Source organism: Condylura cristata, unplaced genomic scaffold (assembly GCF_000260355.1).
Source record: "Condylura cristata isolate star-nosed mole 26May11 unplaced genomic scaffold, ConCri1.0 scaffold00014, whole genome shotgun sequence".
NCBI classification, from domain to species: domain Eukaryota; kingdom Metazoa; phylum Chordata; class Mammalia; order Eulipotyphla; family Talpidae; genus Condylura; species Condylura cristata.
The window spans coordinates 40,309,216-40,329,967 of record NW_004567115.1 but is presented as its reverse complement, the minus strand read 5'-3'; the positions used below and the strand labels follow the sequence as shown (position 1 = coordinate 40,329,967).

The following is a 20,752-nucleotide window of genomic DNA, read 5'->3' as shown; positions in this document are numbered from 1 at the left end:
CAAATTATAATTTAAAAAAATAATTAATAATAAAGAGATGGAAAATTGCAGTTAGCATCTTGAGTCCTGGGGAGTACCTTACCAAATAGAGAGAAAAAATCTTCAGAAACCCACCACAAAGACATGGAAGTTCTTTTCAGTGCTCAAAATTGCCATAAGAAAGAAATTAAAAGAAATGAAAGAAAACAGAGGAGCAGATCAAAGATATATTGGAAAACTGAGAAAAAAATAATGTCCTAAGAAATCAAATTAATAAACAGAAGATGAAAGCTTTTAATCAAAAGATAATGGAGATGTAATATTCAAAATGATCAATAGAAGAGATTAAAATATTCCAGAGAAAGCTACATAAGGAGAATAGTCAAGTGGAAGCTTGAATCGTGACCTTGAAAGATGATAAAGAACAAAGAATTCAGGTGGAAAAATAAAAAAGAAGAAAAAAAGAAGAAGAATATCTTCAGTTATCCCATTTTATGAGAAAAAGCAATTTAAGATAATGGTTGACTCAGAAGAGGAAGAGAGAGAAAAGGAAAAGATAAGTTATTTCAGAAATAATAATGAAAACATTTTCTAAACCTAAAGAAGGACTATATATAGACTATGAAATTAATAGAACCTGGTCACATAAATGTAATCGAAATCTAAATCAAGACGCATAGTTGTGAAATTTTTAAGAGTTCGAAACAGAGAATATTGAAGCTGACTGGGGGAAGAAGCAGATAGGCTGTAAAGACCTGTGATCAGGCTTATGTCAGATGTCTATGAAGAAACTCTGTGAACAAAGAAAGAGTGGAATGACATGATCAAAATACTTACATAACAATTGCCAGAAAAGAATATTTCATCCTTTATGTGGGAGAAATAAAGTTCTTCTCAAACAAACTGAAGTGTAAGGAGTTTGCAAATGCAAACCTTCTCTCCAGGAAATGTCAGAATTAGAAGGGAAGAATACCCTTCCATCCTCACCCCCACACACAAACAGAATAAGGAAATGGATAGAATTATTAAACAAAAGACAAAATGTCAGAAGCAGCCTTTCATATATGAATAATCACCCTATCTGTAAACAGATCGAACTGAACTCTCCTATCAAAAAGCATCGTGGCTTGTCAGATCACAAAAAAGAATCCACCTTCTTTTGTCTGCTGGGAACTCATCTGAGCTCTAAACAGAGGCTCAGAGTAAAGGGTTGGAAAACAATTCTGCAAATAATTGGGATCCAAATGAAGGCAGTGCTTGCACGTTGGTGTGTAGTGGTGAGGGTAGCTGCCTTCCAAATGAGGCAGAAATAGTTACATTCATATCAGATAAGAAGGATAACAAAAGACAAAGATTCAGTTCTGTGAAGTGGCAGATTGCAGAGTCAATATACAAAAGTCAGTTCATTTCCTATATCAAACAACGAGCTAGAAAGGAAGAAATCAAGAAAACAAGCCTGTTTGTAATTGCTTCAAAAAAAATGAAATACCTCAGAGAACCTAACAATGAAGTAAAGGACCTTTATAATGAAAACTATAGACACTGCTAAAAGAAACAGATGACACATTGGAGTTGAAAGATACTCTGTGCTCACGGATTAAAAATATATATATATATATATATATATCAATGTCAAACAGCCATTTTACCTAAGGCAATAAACAAATTTAAGCAATGCCTTTCAAAGTTTCAATGGCATTTTTCAAAGATATAGAACAAACCTTACTGAAATTCATATGAAACCACAAAATACCCTGAATAGCCAAACCAGTCCTGACACAAAAGAGGAAGAATGGCTGCACCACAATCCCAGATTTCAAACTTACACTACAAAGTTATAACAATCAAAACACCATGGTGCTGGATATGAGCAAATAGAGACCAATGTACAAGGATTGAAATAACTCATATGTCTATGACAAAGGAGCCAGGTATATATGTTTTGAAAATGAAAGCCTCATCAAAAAACAGTGTTGAGAAAACTGGCCTGCTCCATGCAAACAAATAAAACTACAACAGTATATCACTAAAAAAGTGTAAAAGAATTATATTATTAGACCTGAAGCTACTTAATTAGTGACATATTCATAACAACATGAATAATAGGGATATAGGACCATGGTTTTAAAATTAATACAGTGAGAATTTAATTTTTCTACACATATAAAAAATGAGTACAGCAAATACTACACCTATGCATATATGTACGTATAATCACATAAATTGTGGTATAAATTCAGTTGCATATAGCTGTCATATCCTGTTCAGTAACCATGTCAGCACACTCATATTGCCTTGTAATATCTCCTTATATACTCTATGCAATCTATATTTTAATGCCCTTTGATCTCCTTCTACTTTAAGTGCTCAATATGGAGGCAGTTGATCTTTTTATGTGAATTAGCAGTGAACTAAGTGTGCTATTGCATTTGAAGCAAGCCAATTGAATGAAAGCTAGCTGAAACTATGCAGCGATTAAATTATAACATAGAAACTAGGAGAGAACAAAAATTCGCCAGTGGGTAGAGTCAGGAAATATGATGGTGAATGTCTGACACCAGATAGCAGATGAAAACAGTTGTAAATGGTTTAAACTACCTCTGAACTAGGGTGCTGCCAGTGGAAAGAAAGGGAAAATCATCTGTTATCAGGAACTAAGAATCTGAAAAGTAGCATTTGTCTGTGAAATAGATTTGGGTAATAATTATATATATATAATTATGTCTGTGTGTATGTATATACATACATACACATATGTGTATGTGTATTGAGTGTTATGGAATGTTGTTTATACCTTTACACCTGCTGCCTACTGGAGCTGGGGATAATACACTGCCTCAGAGCAGAGGTCAGGATAGCCCCCAGGGTAAGAAAGGCAATTTAAGGAATTCTAATTAATCAGTACACCCTGACCTTCGGTGGTCCAATACAAATTGTCCCTGTAAAAATGTATCAGGATTCCAGACTTGTCAGGACTGTGCAGATTTTATCCTACCAAACCTTTGTTCACACACAAATAAATGGATAAAAATAGAAGCAACATTAATACAACAAAAATAAACCATCCACACTTTGAGGGCTTTAGAGTCTTGTCTCTTTTTAGCCTGAATCTTTCATTTCCTTGTATGTTCTTTTAAATTCATTCCTTTTTCTTATTCTCATTTTTTTTTGTTCAAATAAACTCCCATTTATATCTGTAAAAGTGATTTCTTGTCAAATGTCATCCTTCTTTTTAGAAGTACTTGGTACTGGTACGTGGTATCAAGACCTACATTTGTACCTATTTTAAAATTATTTTCAACCACTTCTGCATCATTGTGTAAAGTTCCATGGCTTGCTAACTGTTATGGCTAATATTACATAATAAGAAAAATAATGAAAATGCAATTTAATAAGAAAGTGAAATAATTTTATGCATTATAGCAAATCTCAAATAAGATGTTTTTATAGGTATTACTTTAATTGAAGTTACACTGATCATTGAAAGCAATATTGCTCTTGAAATCACTTAAATAAGATTTTGGTTTGATATGTAAGAAGGAAGTGATAGTAAAATAAGCATAATATTCACTCAGCTTTTAATTTTTCAGTTTACTATGGGATTTTGAAGGCTAGAGTTGCTGTTTTTATAGTGACATAACAAAGAGGAAAAACCATACAAGAAATCACATGCAAACAAATCACAAAATAAAAGACATTTGGCTATATATATTTTTCCCTTCTCATAACAAATATTCTCAATATTTGTATAATAGTAACTCAATAACTCAATGCTTGATAAATAATTCAGTCATAAGGAAATAGTGAGACTTACTTGAATATGGCTGCATTTATACACTTGACAGAGCTGAAGAGATCACAATCCTGGCATAATAGAATTACTTTGGATTAAATTGAGCTTAAGGCAGATCTAATGCAGCAATCCCAAGTATATCCAAATATTCTTCAAAGGAAAACCATCCAAAAGCCATTATTGCTTCCAGTTTTGGGCCCATAATCATTTGTTAAGTTGTTTTCTCCTTGGCACAATCTAATGTTGCACTACAAGCTATTCCAAACTCTTTGCCTAATGAGAAGTTTCTGTTTGGTAATTGAGATGTGTTAAAAAAAAAATGAACCAATTCTTGTTTGGAAAACTGAACATATAATGTACTGAGACTATACTTTTATGTGTTCACTAAGAAGAGGGTTTAGTTGCAACAAACGTGTCTTCAGATGTCCTCTGGAGAAGAAAACCCCCACCACGACCTCTGAAAATATCTGATTTAAGCCAACTACCACAGCCATAAAGTCTGTATCTTGAGAACTTGTAACAGTGACTGTCCCAAGGTTTCCTATCTGGTGGTTGGGGTCTTTTCTGTGAGCAGTCCAGATTTCGTACTGCCTTTTCTGGGAGGGGGGTGGGTGGGTGGATATTTTATCATTTGGTCTTGTTATTAAGCAAATGACTCTGACTTACTTTTCCTGTCAAGTATCAAGGTTGAATATTGAAAAATCATTTTGCAGGCTTGTTTTTCACAATAACTCAAACTTAAGTGTTCTCAAACTTAGGGTCTTAATCAGAAATTTATTAATCATGTCTTTCTCTACAGGCTTTGCATTTTTTGGTAATTACAGACTAATGAGTATGCCCTTTATGTGATATTTTAGCTCACTTATACCTTTATAAATATTTCAGTTTTGTGATAATTAAGTAAATTGAATGTTATTAATTAGAAATGCAATCAGTGGATATGGTTAGGAAATATCCTAATATAGTACTTTTAATGTCTTAATATTATTTTAATAAATTTCTTCATGAAGATTTTTTCTATTCTCAAAATCAGACCATAAGTAAGTAAAGCTAAATGTTTTTCTGATTAAAGAAATTTCCATTCATATGACACATGAGGTATATGTGCTATTCATAGGAATTGTATGGAAAATGTTCAGTAGAGTCATTCTGAAAAAAAATCATTTCATTTATAAAGTAACTCTTGCAAAACTATAAGTTCATTATGCAAATCTCAAGCTTTGAAATCTTTCATTATAATTATGTCAAAGAAAATTAGCTAAGAGGTGAAACTTTTTGATGAAAAGTAAACATAAAGATTGTGCTTCATTGAAAATTATTTTAATGGGTAACATTATAATCAACATTTGAGCATAAAATATGTGATCACCCTTCTTAATACATTAACAGTTCATATATTTTCATTGTTCAACTGTTTTTCAGACCTACATTTTCTTAGGAAAAGATTACTGATGAAATGAGTCATATGAAATGAGTCATATTTAAATTGTAAATTAGTATGGCATAACATACCTTTGAAAGATGTTAACATATTTTCAAATTCAATATTAACTCTAAGACTATGGACTTTTCCTGTGCATACATCTCTTTTAATTGCTCTGAACTTTTGTTGTATTATATCATGAATTATGTCAGAATTTCCATCTGAGTGGGTCCAGAGTTCTGAAACATTATTTAAAGATGTTAAAGAAGATAATGTTAAACGTAAATCCTCAACTTTTTATAAACTATTTTTGTTTTTCAATAAAGAACTCATATTTTAAGTATTTCTACTTTTGTTTCATTATAGGGGTTTTTGATCAGATTTAAAATTCATTGTGATTTTTATATGGAAAAGTTATTTTTCCATTTATTGAAACATTGAATTATAAAAATAAAGATACATTTTGTAAAGTTTATTCCTAAAAATAGTTCCACTAAAACTCTACAAATTTATTCCTAAGGTAATACATTTTGATCAGGGCTTGTTAGAAATTTTCCTGTCCATTATTGAGTTATTTGACAAGGAAAGAAATATTGTACAGATGTGAGTAATTTAATTTGCCAGTGGGTGTATTCAGTGCTTCTTAGATATCAGATGAAGCTGAATTAAATTAGTCATTGGTGCATTTGTCGATTGGAGCCTGAAAGTCTGGCCTATTTAATTTAAAAATAATTTGCACTGAGTAAGTTATGAACATAAGCACTAAAAAAATCACATTACTTCAGAATTAGCAAGATCTATTTCTTTTAAAGTAGGAGATAATTATTATCTCTCAAAAGATGGCTTAGATTTACAATTGTTTAATCAAGTGAAATATGTAGTAATAAAATATATTAAGAATGAGTTAAGGATACTCAGGTTTAAAATTTTATGAAGAGTAATAAGTATGAAGAAAATCAAAACAAAACAAAAACTTAAAAAAACCTCATGTGCATGATAATTTAGGCTTTTTAACTTTAATTTTATGCAACTTTGTTAACATTTCTTAAGAACCTGGTCTGTGGTAGCTTCTCCTTTGGGAAAACTGGCTGTTTGATTTGTAAAAACCTGGGTTCAGTGTTGTTCTAGTTATTCACATAGGAAAATTGTAGTTGAGAACGTTTAAGAAGTTAGCCCCTAATTCCACATTTAGAAAGTGGTACTCAGAAGATTTGAATTCAGAAATAATGTTCTTTGTTCTATAACATTCTTTTGTCTTTTTAGTGAGTGTGTGTGATAAAATTTCCAAGGTACTATTGTCACTATTGACTTTCTATTGATAAAACTAAAAGTACTTAAATTACCCTCTTCTCTTTTTACACAGTGCAAGCTAGAATATCAAGCGTGTGTCTTAGGAAAACAGATCTCAGTCAAATGTGCAGGACGCTGTCCTTGTCCTTCAGATAAGTCCACAAGTACAAGCAGAAATGTTCAGAGAGGTATGTGAAAATTGATAGTTTTACTTTCACTCCCGCTATTTGGATGGATATTTGGATGCTTTCAGTAACTGTTGTCATTAAACAATGATATTTACCAATTGTAGTTATGTTCTAAGTGGAGTTTCCTTTAGCCTAAATTATTATAGCAGCTAATGATTTTTTTATATAGGTTTCAATTTATGCTGGTAATAATAGCTGGGTTTTGCTTTTGTATATGTTGACTGACTATATAAGAGTTCTAAAACAATGCCCTTTTTAATTTATGGTGCTTTATTTCTATATGATATATATATATGATTTATATCCATTTCCCTACTTAATAATTTTATAATTTAGACTTTTTTTTATTAGATCTAGAGTTTTTTTTTCTTTACTTTTTTAACTTAGGTTGGTGGCTAATATAATAATGACATGCATATAACTCTATGTGTCAACACAGAAATAATTTGACATTTCCTAGGTAGTTTTTTTGTAGTTCAGTTGGTTTTATTTTTATGTTTGTGATTGTTTATGCCTTTACAATATTTCCTTGGTTCTAGCCAGTTATCAAAGAAATATAGAGAATAGATTTAAGTCAAAGACTGTTATATAAGTCCTATTATCTTTTATTATATAATTTATAACCCATTGAATCTTGTAGTTTAATAATTACTATCCTGGGTGCTTAATGTAGAGAAGTTATGTTCTGAAAAATGTGGTCATATATGCCTTTAGGTTCAAAAAACCCCTTAATTTAATGTAGGCTATGTATTTACTGTTGTTACAGGTAAGGTAATTTAAATTTAAAAAAACAATTATGTCTTATATCAACTTTAATAATGCCATTAGTCAATTTTATTTTTCAAAAATAAATAACACTCCTAAAGTAATATAAACATTTCTGAAATGAATGGTAAGTTATGTTCAACTGATAGAAAATATGAAAATAGACACTATTTGATGGAGGAAAGCTTCTAAACTACCTGCAGAAGTCCTGTGCATTAAGCCTCATCCTTGGTACCTCATACCTAGGGCCAGCCTCAGAGCTTGATTCTTCGGCAACTCCCACCAGCATCCACCCAGGCTGATAGGGAAGCTCCATACGACCTAGAATACATTGATTAACCTCCCATGTAATAAGGGCTAAATATAGTTTCCTTTTTACTAAAGTTCTTTAATATCTTTGCTTTTCTCATCTCCATTCTGTAATAATTACATTTCATGTTGCTCAAATTCTCTATACAGTGTTTACATTAATATGTCAAGAAGGAAACTTTTCTTAAAGTCCTATCATCAGGGGATAAAGATCATTTGTGTTCAATTGTGCGTAGAATAAGAAGCAAGAGGAATCTAAATTAATCCTGTTCTGATGGATTGTCAGAGTAAAGCAAGTACAGAATTTTGCTAACTGTTGTGGAAAAGCAGTACAAAAAATTTGTGAATGTCATTTCTACACCATGTGAAAGGCCAGCAGACATGGGAAATGTAAAACTCAGTTCAGTACTGTAATCTTTGAAATGTCATTTACATTGGAATCATGCCTTCAGTACAGGAAATTCTACTTACTAACATCTCTGTTCTAGAAAGTGTGAGGAATAAAGTACAAACAATGAAATATTTCTTAAATCTCTGATTTCTTACACTTGAAGCCAAATTGACACCATAAAATACAATTGCTTTAAGTGACTTGAAGTATGAAAACTAGTGTGTGTGTGTGTGTGTGTGTATGTATATATCCTGTTTACTTCATGAATTCAGTAATGGGTATGCTTCATTTGGTGATTTGTATAGAAAAATCGGTAATTTTTACATTTTTTAAATGAATGCATTTGGACTATTTCATTGTTTAGAAAGAATACAGATACTAGCAAGAACAGTGAATGTAAAAATAAAGGAAGAAATTAAATTAGAATAACAGTGCTGAGGATTTGCAAAGCAGAAACCAACTGTACGTGATAGATAAGGAAAAGGAATATGTCAAAGATAATTTTGAGTTTAGTGATCTGGGTGAACTATTGGATGATACCAAAAATATCAGCTTATTTTTTCTGGTCCTATGGTTTATATTTCTTCTATAGCTCATCTAAATTATTTTTTGAACAACTTTCAGTTCTTTATCAGAAACTGAGAATTATGTAACTCACTATATTTCCATTTATGTCTCATTTTCTGAGTGTCAAATTAGACTCTCATTCACTTCACTCCCCTAAGCTACACCTTACACTCACTCTTAATTTTATGTGTGAGTGTGTGTGTGTGTTTAACCCTTTTATAGAATATGTATCACACATACACAAACACACACACACACACACACACACCCTGGAATAGGATTGTTTGGTTGGTTAAGAGTTCAGCTTTTAGAATCCCATTTTAGCACATGTGTGACCTTTGGTGATATATTTAAATTTATGAGTCTCAGTTTCTTCATGTATAAAATCCAAAATACAGAAAGCCTTAAGATTTATGGGTGCATTTCCTCAAATTAAGCCATCTTTGTATCCCTATTTCATATTAATTGATGATACTTATAATGTTTAATTCTAATAAATTGTTGATCTTTGTTCTACATCAAGCATGATTTGTAGTTTTATTTTTCATACTATATTTCATCATTTTGGGTTACAGAAAATTGGAGCATTTTCAAAGTTTTTATAGTGAATAGTTTTTTATCCTTTGGAAAGTATGATACATTGGGAGTTTCAAATAGTACAGCATAACTCTTTAGCCTAAGAGCTACTATTAGTTATTTTCCCTGATAAATCTTTGATACATTTTGACAGTTTTTTATTTTCTAATATTTGCTGAGTGTATGTATGTTTTTCAATAAATTATATTAATAATGTTTTATAAAAATATCTTCTTACTTAAATTTTAAATATATTGTACTAAATTTTGTATTATGTCACTTTTATAATTGAAAGTCCTCTACAGGTCAGATAAATTATAGTAATCTGAACAAACACCTTTGTTAATGCCTATACATTCATTTATTCACTGTGTTTGCAATTATAATTTTATGGAATTAATTTTTTAGCTCCTTAAATTCTTAAGTACTTGGTTTGTGCTAATTAGCTTCTATCAGAATATGGGCATAATAAAATTGGTATTGTAGGCTAAGAAAGGTTAGAAGAAAGCAGTGTTAATGTATGTGTTATCACCAAAAGTGACGAAAGGGCTTTTAAGAAACAACAGCAACGAAAAACATGGGCCTTGATGTCAGGCACACATTTCTCAGCCTTACGGGCCTACAAAAAATCAGTCTTTGTGTTGTTTCCCTTCTTCGGTGGAACCTACATCTGACACAGAAAGAATCCTTCCAAGGCCCCTCGTGTCAGTCCCCACTGGTGCTCAGGCATCATTCAACAACACCCACAAAAGCATCATAGTTCTTTGAAGAAAATACACCTCACCTGAGATGGATAGAAATGTTTTTAAAGGAGCTGTAGGTTTGTAGTCTTAAGCTGTCTCCCCATCTGCTCAAGTAGAAAGTCTGATGGTACCTAACATTAAGACAAGATGTGGGGAAGGGTTACTCTGATCTATAGTCATTTTCTTTCTATTCATTCCATTTATTCTGAATCTTGTGGAGTCCTGTTAACAAGGAGTTTTTATTTAATTGTGTTCTAAATATAAATTTATTTTATAATAAAGACTGTTATAAGTGCCGTATTTGCCTTTTCTAATGGCAAAATTGCTTTAACACTTATATTCTGTAGTGGAATTTTATTAACTGTGATGATGGGATGGGTATTCAGTAGGGGTTTAAGAGGAGAGGGATGTCACCTATATGAAAATAGAAGAGTTTCCTTGCTTTGCTCCTGAGTGGAACATCTAGCAACTAAAGTGAGAGGAAGTGTATAGGATAGAAACAGTTCAGAATGAAACACCCCTTAGACAGGAGACACTAAAAATCTGCTGCTTAGGGAACATGACTGGAACTCATGCTTCACTGAACAAGAGATGGGTGATGTGAAGTGCCTGAGGCTGCAGAGGGGGCAGGGAATCCAGATTGGAGGAATGAGAGCTCAGCTACTCAGCTAGGGACTCAGCTAAAATCTCCCTAGCTGCTCTAGGGAGCGGGCAGTAGGGGAGAGCAAGGATGGTGTGAAGGCCCGTGCATTTCAGTAAGGGGAAGCCCACATGAAGGAGCTGGGCTGCTCCACACAGGCTGGGTTCCTGATAGAAAAAATAGCAGAAAAGTTACTCTTTACGCTACTCCCAACCTCCACCAGTCAGAGCGTCCTGAAGTGTACTGACACCCCAGAGATGCCCTCATCCCACATCTGGGACTACAGAGAGGAGAGATACTGGGGCCACAAACAAGAGCCAAGTGCACACCCCAAACAGTTGCAACAGCACCTAGACATTTCCACCCCACCACCCCCCCTTCTCCACCTGCTAACTCAGCAAATGCAAAACCAGATCTCTGTAGCTACAGGAGTGAAGCCCAACCAAATGTCAATTCAAAGGAAACCACAGCACATCCTACTGGAAATGTAAAAGTAGTTCAACTCTAAGCTATAGTTAGATTGATTTTTTTAAAGATTTATTTATTTATGCATACAGAACTGCGGTACAGGCCAGAGGTGCAGGGGGGTGAGAGGATTCACCAGAGACAGAGTGGAGAGCAGAGCAGGCTGATTGATAAGTACACAGTTAAGGGAGAGGTCTGCCACACCACGTGGGTCACCTCTCCGGCGGGGATTGAACTCATGCTGAAGTGGCTTTAGCTTCGCAGTTGTGTGCTTTAACCTGCTGAGCCACCAGGGAAGGCCTGCTTTTTTTTTTTTTTAATAGGAAAATTTGAAATAGGCAAGATGGACATTTAGAACATAAAATGTATGACAATTTGAAACCACAAGGGAGTATGAAATCACATTTAGCCCCCACCTATAGAGACTTGACTCTCCTCTAGGTGATTTACACGTCATCTTTTATGTAATACTCCTAAAACACCATAAAGTAGGTGCTACTTATATCCTCTGTCTGATTAAAATAGTTAAATCGAATCAGAGAAGTTAGGAAACCAGTGTAATGTCTCATTCATTACAAAACGTCAGAGCAAGGGGTAGAAAAGCCTGCTTCCTATATGATGGAGGATGTCCCTGATAAAATGTCATCTGCTTGTTCAATGATAATATGTATTTTGGGGTGAATGTGTAAAATGACTTACAGGTTTTGTATTATATTTACCAAGAAGAGCATTATATTTTAAAAATGAGTCAAGAAAACATTTCTCTATATTTAGGTGAAGCAATGTTAAATCATTTTAGGTTTCTCGTTGAAAACCTAAACATGTATTGGCTAACAACGCTATAATCTTGGCCAACTTTTAGTATATATATTCTGGAGCCAAATTTTCATAAAATATTACACACTGAATCTTCCTAGATGATAACAAGGAAACATAGATCATTCAGCTTTCTCTCTTTACATGTTTAATTTAAACTTCTCCTGGTAGCATTTTTAATGTTTCCAGGATGGTGCCTGAAGACAGTTATTTTTAACAAAACACAACTTAATGCATGACTAATCTTTTCTTGTCCATCCTCAAATATATTCATTTCAGTTTTTGACTTATTAGCAGAATGATTATTGATTCTGTTGTTTTTGCAGTTACTACTATCAAGTAAATGTTAATTCACATGTATCAGAGATATCAGAACTAAAAATCTTCAAAACTTTTAAATATCTTTTTCATCAAATCATTTCTAACCACAAAAAGTATATTCGTCTGCCAACAAAACGACTTGCTGAATAGGACTTTTCCACCACACTGTCCCACCAGGTTGTTGTTGTTTTTTACATATGTATTATCTCTGCTTGTCTTCACCACAGGTCTAGGATGAGATCTTACTTATGGCTTCAAGTTATATTTCATTTACCTTCAAATGTATTTATATTCATTTGTTCTTAGTTTAGCTTTGTTGAATTAGTGGTTCTTTTCAATGAATATCTTTACTGAAAAATGTGGTAGTTCCATTACCAAAGGTACGTTTTTACTCTAATAGCAGAACATACCATAAACAGGAATAAATTAGCAAAGGATGTTTAGCCGTATCAAAGAAAATACCCACAGTGAAATGTTTTTGGTCTTGTTTTTGAATTAAAACAAGTAAGTTTAAAATGTTTGTCGAAGTTTTAGAGCTTTAGTATCTATAAAAGGACTTTTATACAACTTCAAAATAAGTCATGAACACAGTAAAGTGTTACTGTTAATTGAGGTAAATGAGTCCATTGTTTCCTACCTCACCTCTTAAAATCCTTTCTTGTTGATTGAAGGTAACCATATTTGTATTTAATTATTTTAGTCCTCTCTGTAAGTATTGTAGTATACTTATTTTTTTTATGGATGGCATGCCAATTATAGTCAATATCTACTGACAGTTTATTTTAAAAGGTAAAGATTTAGTTTCCTTCATGACCCAATAGCAGTGGCCAATTATTATTCTATTAGTAGTATATATCACTTTAAGTAATAAATGTAATTTTCCTTTATCTCTCAGATTTGAAAGTGTTGTCAGATCCACTTAATTACATAAAACCTTCCACTCTAAATCTTGACTTCTTTATGTTTCTTTATACGTAACTACCATTCTTCAAAATATCTTCAGTGATGTGTCTGCATTTTGATTCTAAATGTTGGAAATCTGCAAATACAGTTAATGCTGCTATATATGTAATTTTTACCACAGTGTAATCTCCCATGTTATGGGTCTATCGCTGTTATGGGTCTACCTGTCTATCACTCTCTCCAATGCTGTAATCCTTGCTCACTAGCATAAAAATGTCAAGATCAAATAGATTCTTTTCAACATCCAGTTGCTTATAATAATGCCAAATTTCAGTTCACTTTGTATTTGAACTATGACTCTCTTCCATGAAGTTTCTGAGGAGCTTTCATTTTCTTTCTGATGAAAGAAAAAGTTGTAAGTAAACATCACTGACATTTCCAATAGTATTGGGGAGCAATTCTCCATGGTGTTTCCATATGTCTTGAATGACCTTTTCAAACCTAGCTAGAGTGTTTCCCTCTGGAAAAAGTGTGTCCCACACTTAATTTAATTAGAGGTTATTAAATTCCCCTGGTTCTCTGAGACATGGCTGTTTCCCACAGACTCAGAGTGCCACATCATCTCTGTGGGGCTTGAGGGGCAATGAGAACCTATGAGAACAAATTCATGCGCCCTGCTCTTCCATGGGAACGAACAGTCTACATTTTGCAGAACTGTTTTAATTATTTACTGAATTTATGGAAATGTGATGAGCGACATGCCAGTTTCTACAATCATTTGTCCTCCACTAGGCACTTCTCTAGCCCAATTTTTGACCCTTCTGCTGAGACCCATTGTAGTCTCAGAATGCACCCAACTCTCAGCTGTAACTTTCATCATTTACCCTCCTTGAACAAATTTTTGTTACTCAGTATCTTGCATTTTTTCATGATGTCACCTGGAATTTTCGTGAAAATATCCTTTAGTATTTTCTTAAAATGGATACGTAGGCCCTCGCTGGTGGCCCAACGGGTTAAAGCACAGCACTAAGAAGCACAGCACTCATCACTTCCGCATGAGTTCGATCCCCGCCTGCCCTGGAGGTGACCACATGGCATGGCAGACCTCTCCTGACCCGCCTGCTGCTCCCCTCAGCAGTGTACTTCATTGATCTGCCTGTTCTGCTCCCCACTCTGTCTCTGGTGAATCCTCTCACCCTCTGCATTACTGGCCTGTATCCCAGTTCTGTATAAATAAAAATAAATCTTTAAAAAAAAATGGATATGTAAAGTTAGAATTTTGGGAAGTCAATCTCTCCATGGTAGTCTAATGGCTGGGATTCAGCAATTTCACCTACATAGGCAGCTCCAACCCTAGAATCAATAATTTCTCCAATGGCACCAGACACTTTTCTTAGAGACTGGTTAAAACAAGTTATGAGAACTAGAATTCAGAATATATAAAAACTCAAAATTCAAGTAGAAACACAAACAGCAAAATTAGAAAATAAGGAAAATCATTAAGAGCTCTTTTGGGAGGAAAATTTACAGATAACAAATAAGCCTGTGAAAAGACGTTCAATCACTAACCCTTAGGGAAATGCAAATTAAAATGTCAGGAAATGTCACTACATTTTTATTTGTATGGCTGAAAAATAATAGCACTAAATGCTAGTAAAGATGTGAAAAATAGATCTGATAAATGCTAATGCATTTATTGTTGGTTTAAATACAAAGTCACATAGTACTTTTGGAAACCATGTGGCAGTTTCTTATAAACTAAATACACAACTGTTCTATGACCCATTCACTATATTCCTGGGCCTTTGTCCCAGAGAAAGGAAGGCTTGTATTCAGAATGAAGCATGAATTTGTGTGTTGATAGTTATTTTATTTGTAACACTGCCAAATGTTCTTCATTAGATGAATAGTTAGAAATTATGGTATATCTATGTCAAGGAGTACTATTCAGCAATAAAAAGGAGTGACTGATAAATAAAACAAAGTGGATGACACACCAAGGAATTATGCTAAGTCATAAAAGTGACCCCAAAATTTATCTAGTATATGACTCCATTTATGTTACATCCTTAACAAAATAATAGAAATGGAGAATAGATTAGTGAGGAGCAGAAGATGAAGAGATTATAACAAAGTGGTTATAAAAGAACAACATGTGGGACCCTCCTTGGTGGTGCAGCAGGTTAAAGCACAGCACTAAGAAGCTAAAGCCACTTCAGCATGAGTTTGACCCCTGCCCTAGAGGTGACCCGCATGGCATGGCAGACCTCTCCTGACCTGCCCACTGCTCCCCTCAGCAGTGTACTTCATCAGTCTGACTGTTCTGCTCCCCACTCTGTCTCTGGTGAATCCTTTCACTGACCCTGAGCTCTGGCCTGTACAGCAGTTCTGTATGCATAAATAAACAAATCTTAAAAAAAAAAAGTTATGAGCTAGTACATTGATACTGGGAATCAATCGCAGATTCTTATAAAATTAAATATAGACTTAACCATTCAACCCAGCAGCCAAGCTCCTAAGTATTTACTCAGTTAATGTAAAAAATTAAAAGTGTATACTCAGTATAGGGTCTTCCTTTTTCACATATGGAAACCCAAAATTCCTAACAACTCTCATTAAATGTTTTGATAGCTTTGTCAAAAGCTAGTAGGCTGTATATATGAAGGTCTATTTCTGAGTTATAGTGTTACAGGGTAGCCCAGAGTGGACTAGGCTGCCTGTCTGTGGGGCCACACCCGAACACTCACAATTCAGTTATACTACAGGTACACACAAAAGGGTCAGTAACGGGTTTATTTACAAAAGGGGAAAGGGATAGGAAACAACCCAGGGAAAGAGAGCGGAATACAAAGTAACTGGAATACCTTACAGCTAGGCTGACTGAACACACCGAGACATGAGTCACGCGATCCGGAGAGCCGTTTCCAAGCGAGAGAACGAGAGAGGCAATTGCACCCTATTTATCCCCCAAATGTCCCAGAATTCCTGCTAGCTTCACCCTTGGGTCCTTGCAGTTCTCTCCCTGGTACTGCTGGGTGTTGTAGTTTCCAATCACTGGAATAGGGTGTAGGGGACCCTGGAGTAGGGGACAGAGTCCGTTAGACTCTGCAGAGTTCCTTTAGGACATCCTTCCCCTTAACAATAGTTCACTGATTATTTTTTCCAGTTCCATAAACTAGCTATCATTGTAGATAAATAGGACATCTTGAACTGAACAATGAGTTCTTTTACTTCTTTTTCTTTTCCTAAATTTTATTAGATATCCTATATTCTAGTTCCTATGTTTTCCCATGTACATTGTGTATACAAATTAGGGTGTCAGTTTTTATAAAAAAATCTTTCTGAGAATAGGAATGAGATTGTGGTGACTCTGTAGGTTAAAACATGAAGAAGTCCATCTTTAGATCATGAACCTCTCTCCTCTTTCCATTTATTTAGATCATTGATTCTATTATCAGTGTTTTGAAATTTCTACAGACAATCCTGTACACATTAAGTAAGATGGATAATTTTCTAAATTTAGGGAATGCAACTATAAATAGCTTCCAAATAGCCAATATAGTTCGTCCATAATTAAGATCATTATGAATTATTGAGAATTAACCTTTATTTATCTTCCTGTAATTTTACTTTTTAGCCTATGATAGCCAAACTGGTTCTATAGTTTAATTTATCTGGAATTAATATTGCTCTTCTACCTTTCTTTTTTAATTAGCAACTGACTGAAAAATACATACCAAAGGACATAATATACAAATATATGTATACATATATATGTACATACACACATATGCATATAAAGAGAACTCCTATATATATATAAATAACGAGAACTCCTATATATATAGAGAGAACTCCTATATATATATTTATACAATATAAAAGTCCCTACTTACGTGGCAGAATTCATACTGTTAAGGGGAAGGATTTCCTAAAGGAACTCCATAGCGTCTTGTGGACTCCACCCCACCTCCGGCTTTCTGGACTCTACCCCCTACTCCAGTGATTGAAAACTACAACTCCCAGGACCAGGGAGAGAACTGCAAGGACCCAGGGGTGGACCTGAGCAGGCATTCTCGGACTTTGGGGGATAAATAGGGCGCCATTTCATCTCTTGCGCTCTTACTCGGGAAACAGCTCTCTGAATGCGTGACTCAGAGCTTTCAGTTAGTTTCAGCTCTAAGTCAGCTGAGCGGGTAAGATATTCCAGGTGTTGCCTTCTCTTATCTCCTTTTTGTAAATAAACCCATTTTAACCCTTTTGTGTGCACCTGCTTTGTAACTGAATTTTAAGCATGGGTGAAGCCCCACAGACAGGCGGTACAGTTCACACTAGGGTGCCCTGGTACAATACAAAAAAAGTCAGTTTAGTTAGATTAAAATTTACCATTTAAAAATATGTTCTACTCGTTGCTTTTATTCTTTGTATCCTCCCCACTTTACTTTTGACAAATAATTTCGGTGGTTATAGAATACAAATTTGGCAATTTTTTCCTTTAAATATTTATGATTTTACTCCAGTATTGTCATGCATTATATTTTATAACAAGTTAGCTATAACCCTTAACCTTATGTCTCTATAGGTAAGCAACCACTTACTTGGATTTCTCTAACATTTTTTGGTATTCTACAGTTTAAATGTGATGTTGTTTTATGGACTGCTTGGATCTATGAATTCTACTTTTTAAAAATTCTTGATAATCTTTAACTGTTTTTCAGTTTCTTATTCTAGTTTTAGTAGATTTACAACTTTTGATATTCTGGTGGTTTAAATGCTCTTTTTGTTTTCTCTTTATTTTCTATTAGATATTCTGTTTTCATTTTTCATTTTAGTTTGGGGGAAGAGTTTATTATCTTCTCTTCGATATCAATAACATTTTCCTTGACAGTGTCAAGTCGACTTATGAATCTTTTTATGGTCAATTTTTGTGGTTACAATTTCATTTGTAGTATTTTTTCCTCCATTTTCTTTCAGTTCTTGTATTTTCTATCTCTATACTTAACATTACCCATTTGAGCTGTCTTCCATGTTTTTTTTAAGCTATAGACATTGGGCATTTCAAATTCTTCTCTGTTGCTTTTCCAAATTCTTTTCTGTTACTTTGTCTCCCCACACCTAGCTTTGGGACTTCCCTTTGTTCTTCTCATTAAAGTCAGCATCTAGCATCTCTTTCAATCATTATTTATTGCTATATTATTGAATGCATGTTAAAATGTTAGTGTTGTGTGGACTTAGAGGTTTCTAGTTATGGCTTAGTCTTCACTGCCTGTTAATAGATAAGTATAGAAGCTTTCTTCCTCTCTGATCTCTACATTGTTTCTAATCTATTTCCCTGCATCATAAATAATGACCTTTATTTATTTGTTGGTTTGCTGTTTGTTTTCTTAGGTAAATGTGGTGGTAAGAAACTTCCATTGGAAAATTATCTCTAACAGAAAGAAAGTCGATCTCTGTTATGGCAGTGCTCTAGGCTTATTTAATAAAGGTCACTCTTTTCTTCTATTAGAGCCATAAAGTGATCTTTCCAAGGCTCCTAGAGGAACGCCCACAGAATTGTGAAATTCCCAAAGACTGCAGTGCCCCCACCAGTTTCTCTCTTTCATAAGCTTGAGAGTTCACACTTAGCTTTCCGTTTCAGCAAACTTGTAAACAGTACCATTTACGTGCTCTGTGCTTTTATGCCTACAGCAGCATCTGCTCAGCTAGCACATCCCAGCTGTAGCTCTTCAACTGTTGTAGAGTGGAATTCCCTTCCCTAAACTGGAATGGATGATCCCCACCACCCCGTGTTAAAATCCTTATCTCTAATACGTGGAGATGAGTTTCATAGGGCAAAGAAGCGAAGCAGAATTCTTAGTCTTGCAAACACGAAATGTCGATATTTTCATCTTTGACTTAAACACATACCAAGTGACAGTCAAAATCTTGTAGTACCATTGTAAGGCATCTATTAACCAGCAAGATTAATATTTTTGATTTCCTCTCCTCTCTTTCAGAGCTACAAAATGAAATTCTCAAATATCTTTGCATTTTTCACACATTTGTACTGTTGGTTTCCAGAAAATCTTGGGCAGGAGATGAGTAAATTCAAACACCTGGAATATTTATAAGAACATGGCTACATGTTTTATTACCATTGAGTCACAGATCCTTTTATTCAAAAGAATTGATTGGTGCTCTTGCTGCTTCAGTGCTGTGTGGAGACCTTTCTCTGATGTGCCACCGAAGAACATCATGGGGTTGCCTGGAAAAAAAAGTCTGCAAAACTTGATGCCTCTATCCCCTGACTTCATCCTCCTGTAGCTTCTTAAAGTTGAGCTAGCCCACACAGCCCACAGTAATGAATAGCAATTACTACTTAATTATCTCTACCTCTTTATGGCAGTTATCAGCTCACATGTGATGTAGATAAGTTTCAGGTGTTGTATCTGTCTGACTTGTACTCTCTAGAAGTTATGGTGGTAGTTTGCTGTTATTTCAACTTTCTAAGGGTCCAAGAAAAGTGATTTTCAATCTTTTATATTTGTCTTGGTATGTAACCAGGAATAATGATTCCCAGGATCTTCAAGTTGGATTTGAAACTTGCAGCCTCTAAATATAATATTAAAATATAAATCATAATTATGAATGCATCAGTAGTTATTGCCATATAATTTGTTGGAATATAACACCAATCAATTCTTTTGAATAAAAGGATCTGTGACTCAATGGTAATAAAACATGTAGGCATGTTCTTATAAATATTCCAGGTGTTTGAATTTACTCATCTCCTGCCCAAGATTTTCTGGAAACCAACAGTACAAATGTGTGAAAAATGCAAAGATATTTGAGAATTTCATTTTGTAGCTCTGAAAGAGAGGAGAGGAAATCAAAAATATTAATCTTGCTGGTTAATAGATGCCTTACAATGGTACTACAAGATTTTGACTGTCACTTGGTATGTGTTTAAGTCAAAGATGAAAATATCGACATTTCGTGTTTGCAAGACTAACAGCACACTGTCCTTTTAACTCTTCCTGCTGATACTGCAAGTTCAAGCACCAGGAGGCCTCCCAGGCATTTGTCAGCAGCTGCTCAGGCGAATCAAGTTGAGAGCTGTGCTCCATTAGCGTGGGAGCAGCTTTGTAACTTTCTGAATAATTAATGAAAACACCAGCTCATAGTTCAGTTCTCTCTGTTAACTGAAAATTTTTTTAATTGATTTTTCCCAGCATATGCCTTTTCTTTAGAATTTATTAAAAAATACAAAATTATCAAAAAGATAAATTTCACAAATATAAATCATGCCAGCATATCATAGCATAGTAAAAATGATAGTAGTGAGAATTTGTGTCAATTTGGCAAAACACCATTTTATTTGCTTTAGATTGATCCTAATTTCAAATAGACTAGGGAATTTACACTTAGAATAGTGCCATTATTTTGCTTTCCTGTATGAGATTAAAGGAATAAAAGTGTAATGATATAGTTGACTTTTTGTAAGGTCATATGTTTTTCTGATTTATAAATAGACTAAAAGGACCAATGTACTTCTAAGTTAAATGACAGCTTACAGGAGGAACTGAAGTTTTCCAAGATTTATT

The 20,752-nt window shown here is 34.1% G+C and overlaps 1 protein-coding gene across 1 annotated transcript in view; it reads left to right on the top strand.

The window, feature by feature from the left end:
* The window catches only part of SPOCK3 (sparc/osteonectin, cwcv and kazal-like domains proteoglycan (testican) 3), a 175,521-nt gene that overhangs the window by 90,098 nt on the left and 64,671 nt on the right, over window positions 1–20,752 (top strand). Inside the window, exon 4 of the mRNA XM_004682384.2 lies at window positions 6,559–6,673. Coding sequence (XP_004682441.1) covers window positions 6,559–6,673 — 115 coding nt within the window. The remainder of the gene's footprint in view (window positions 1–6,558; window positions 6,674–20,752) is intronic.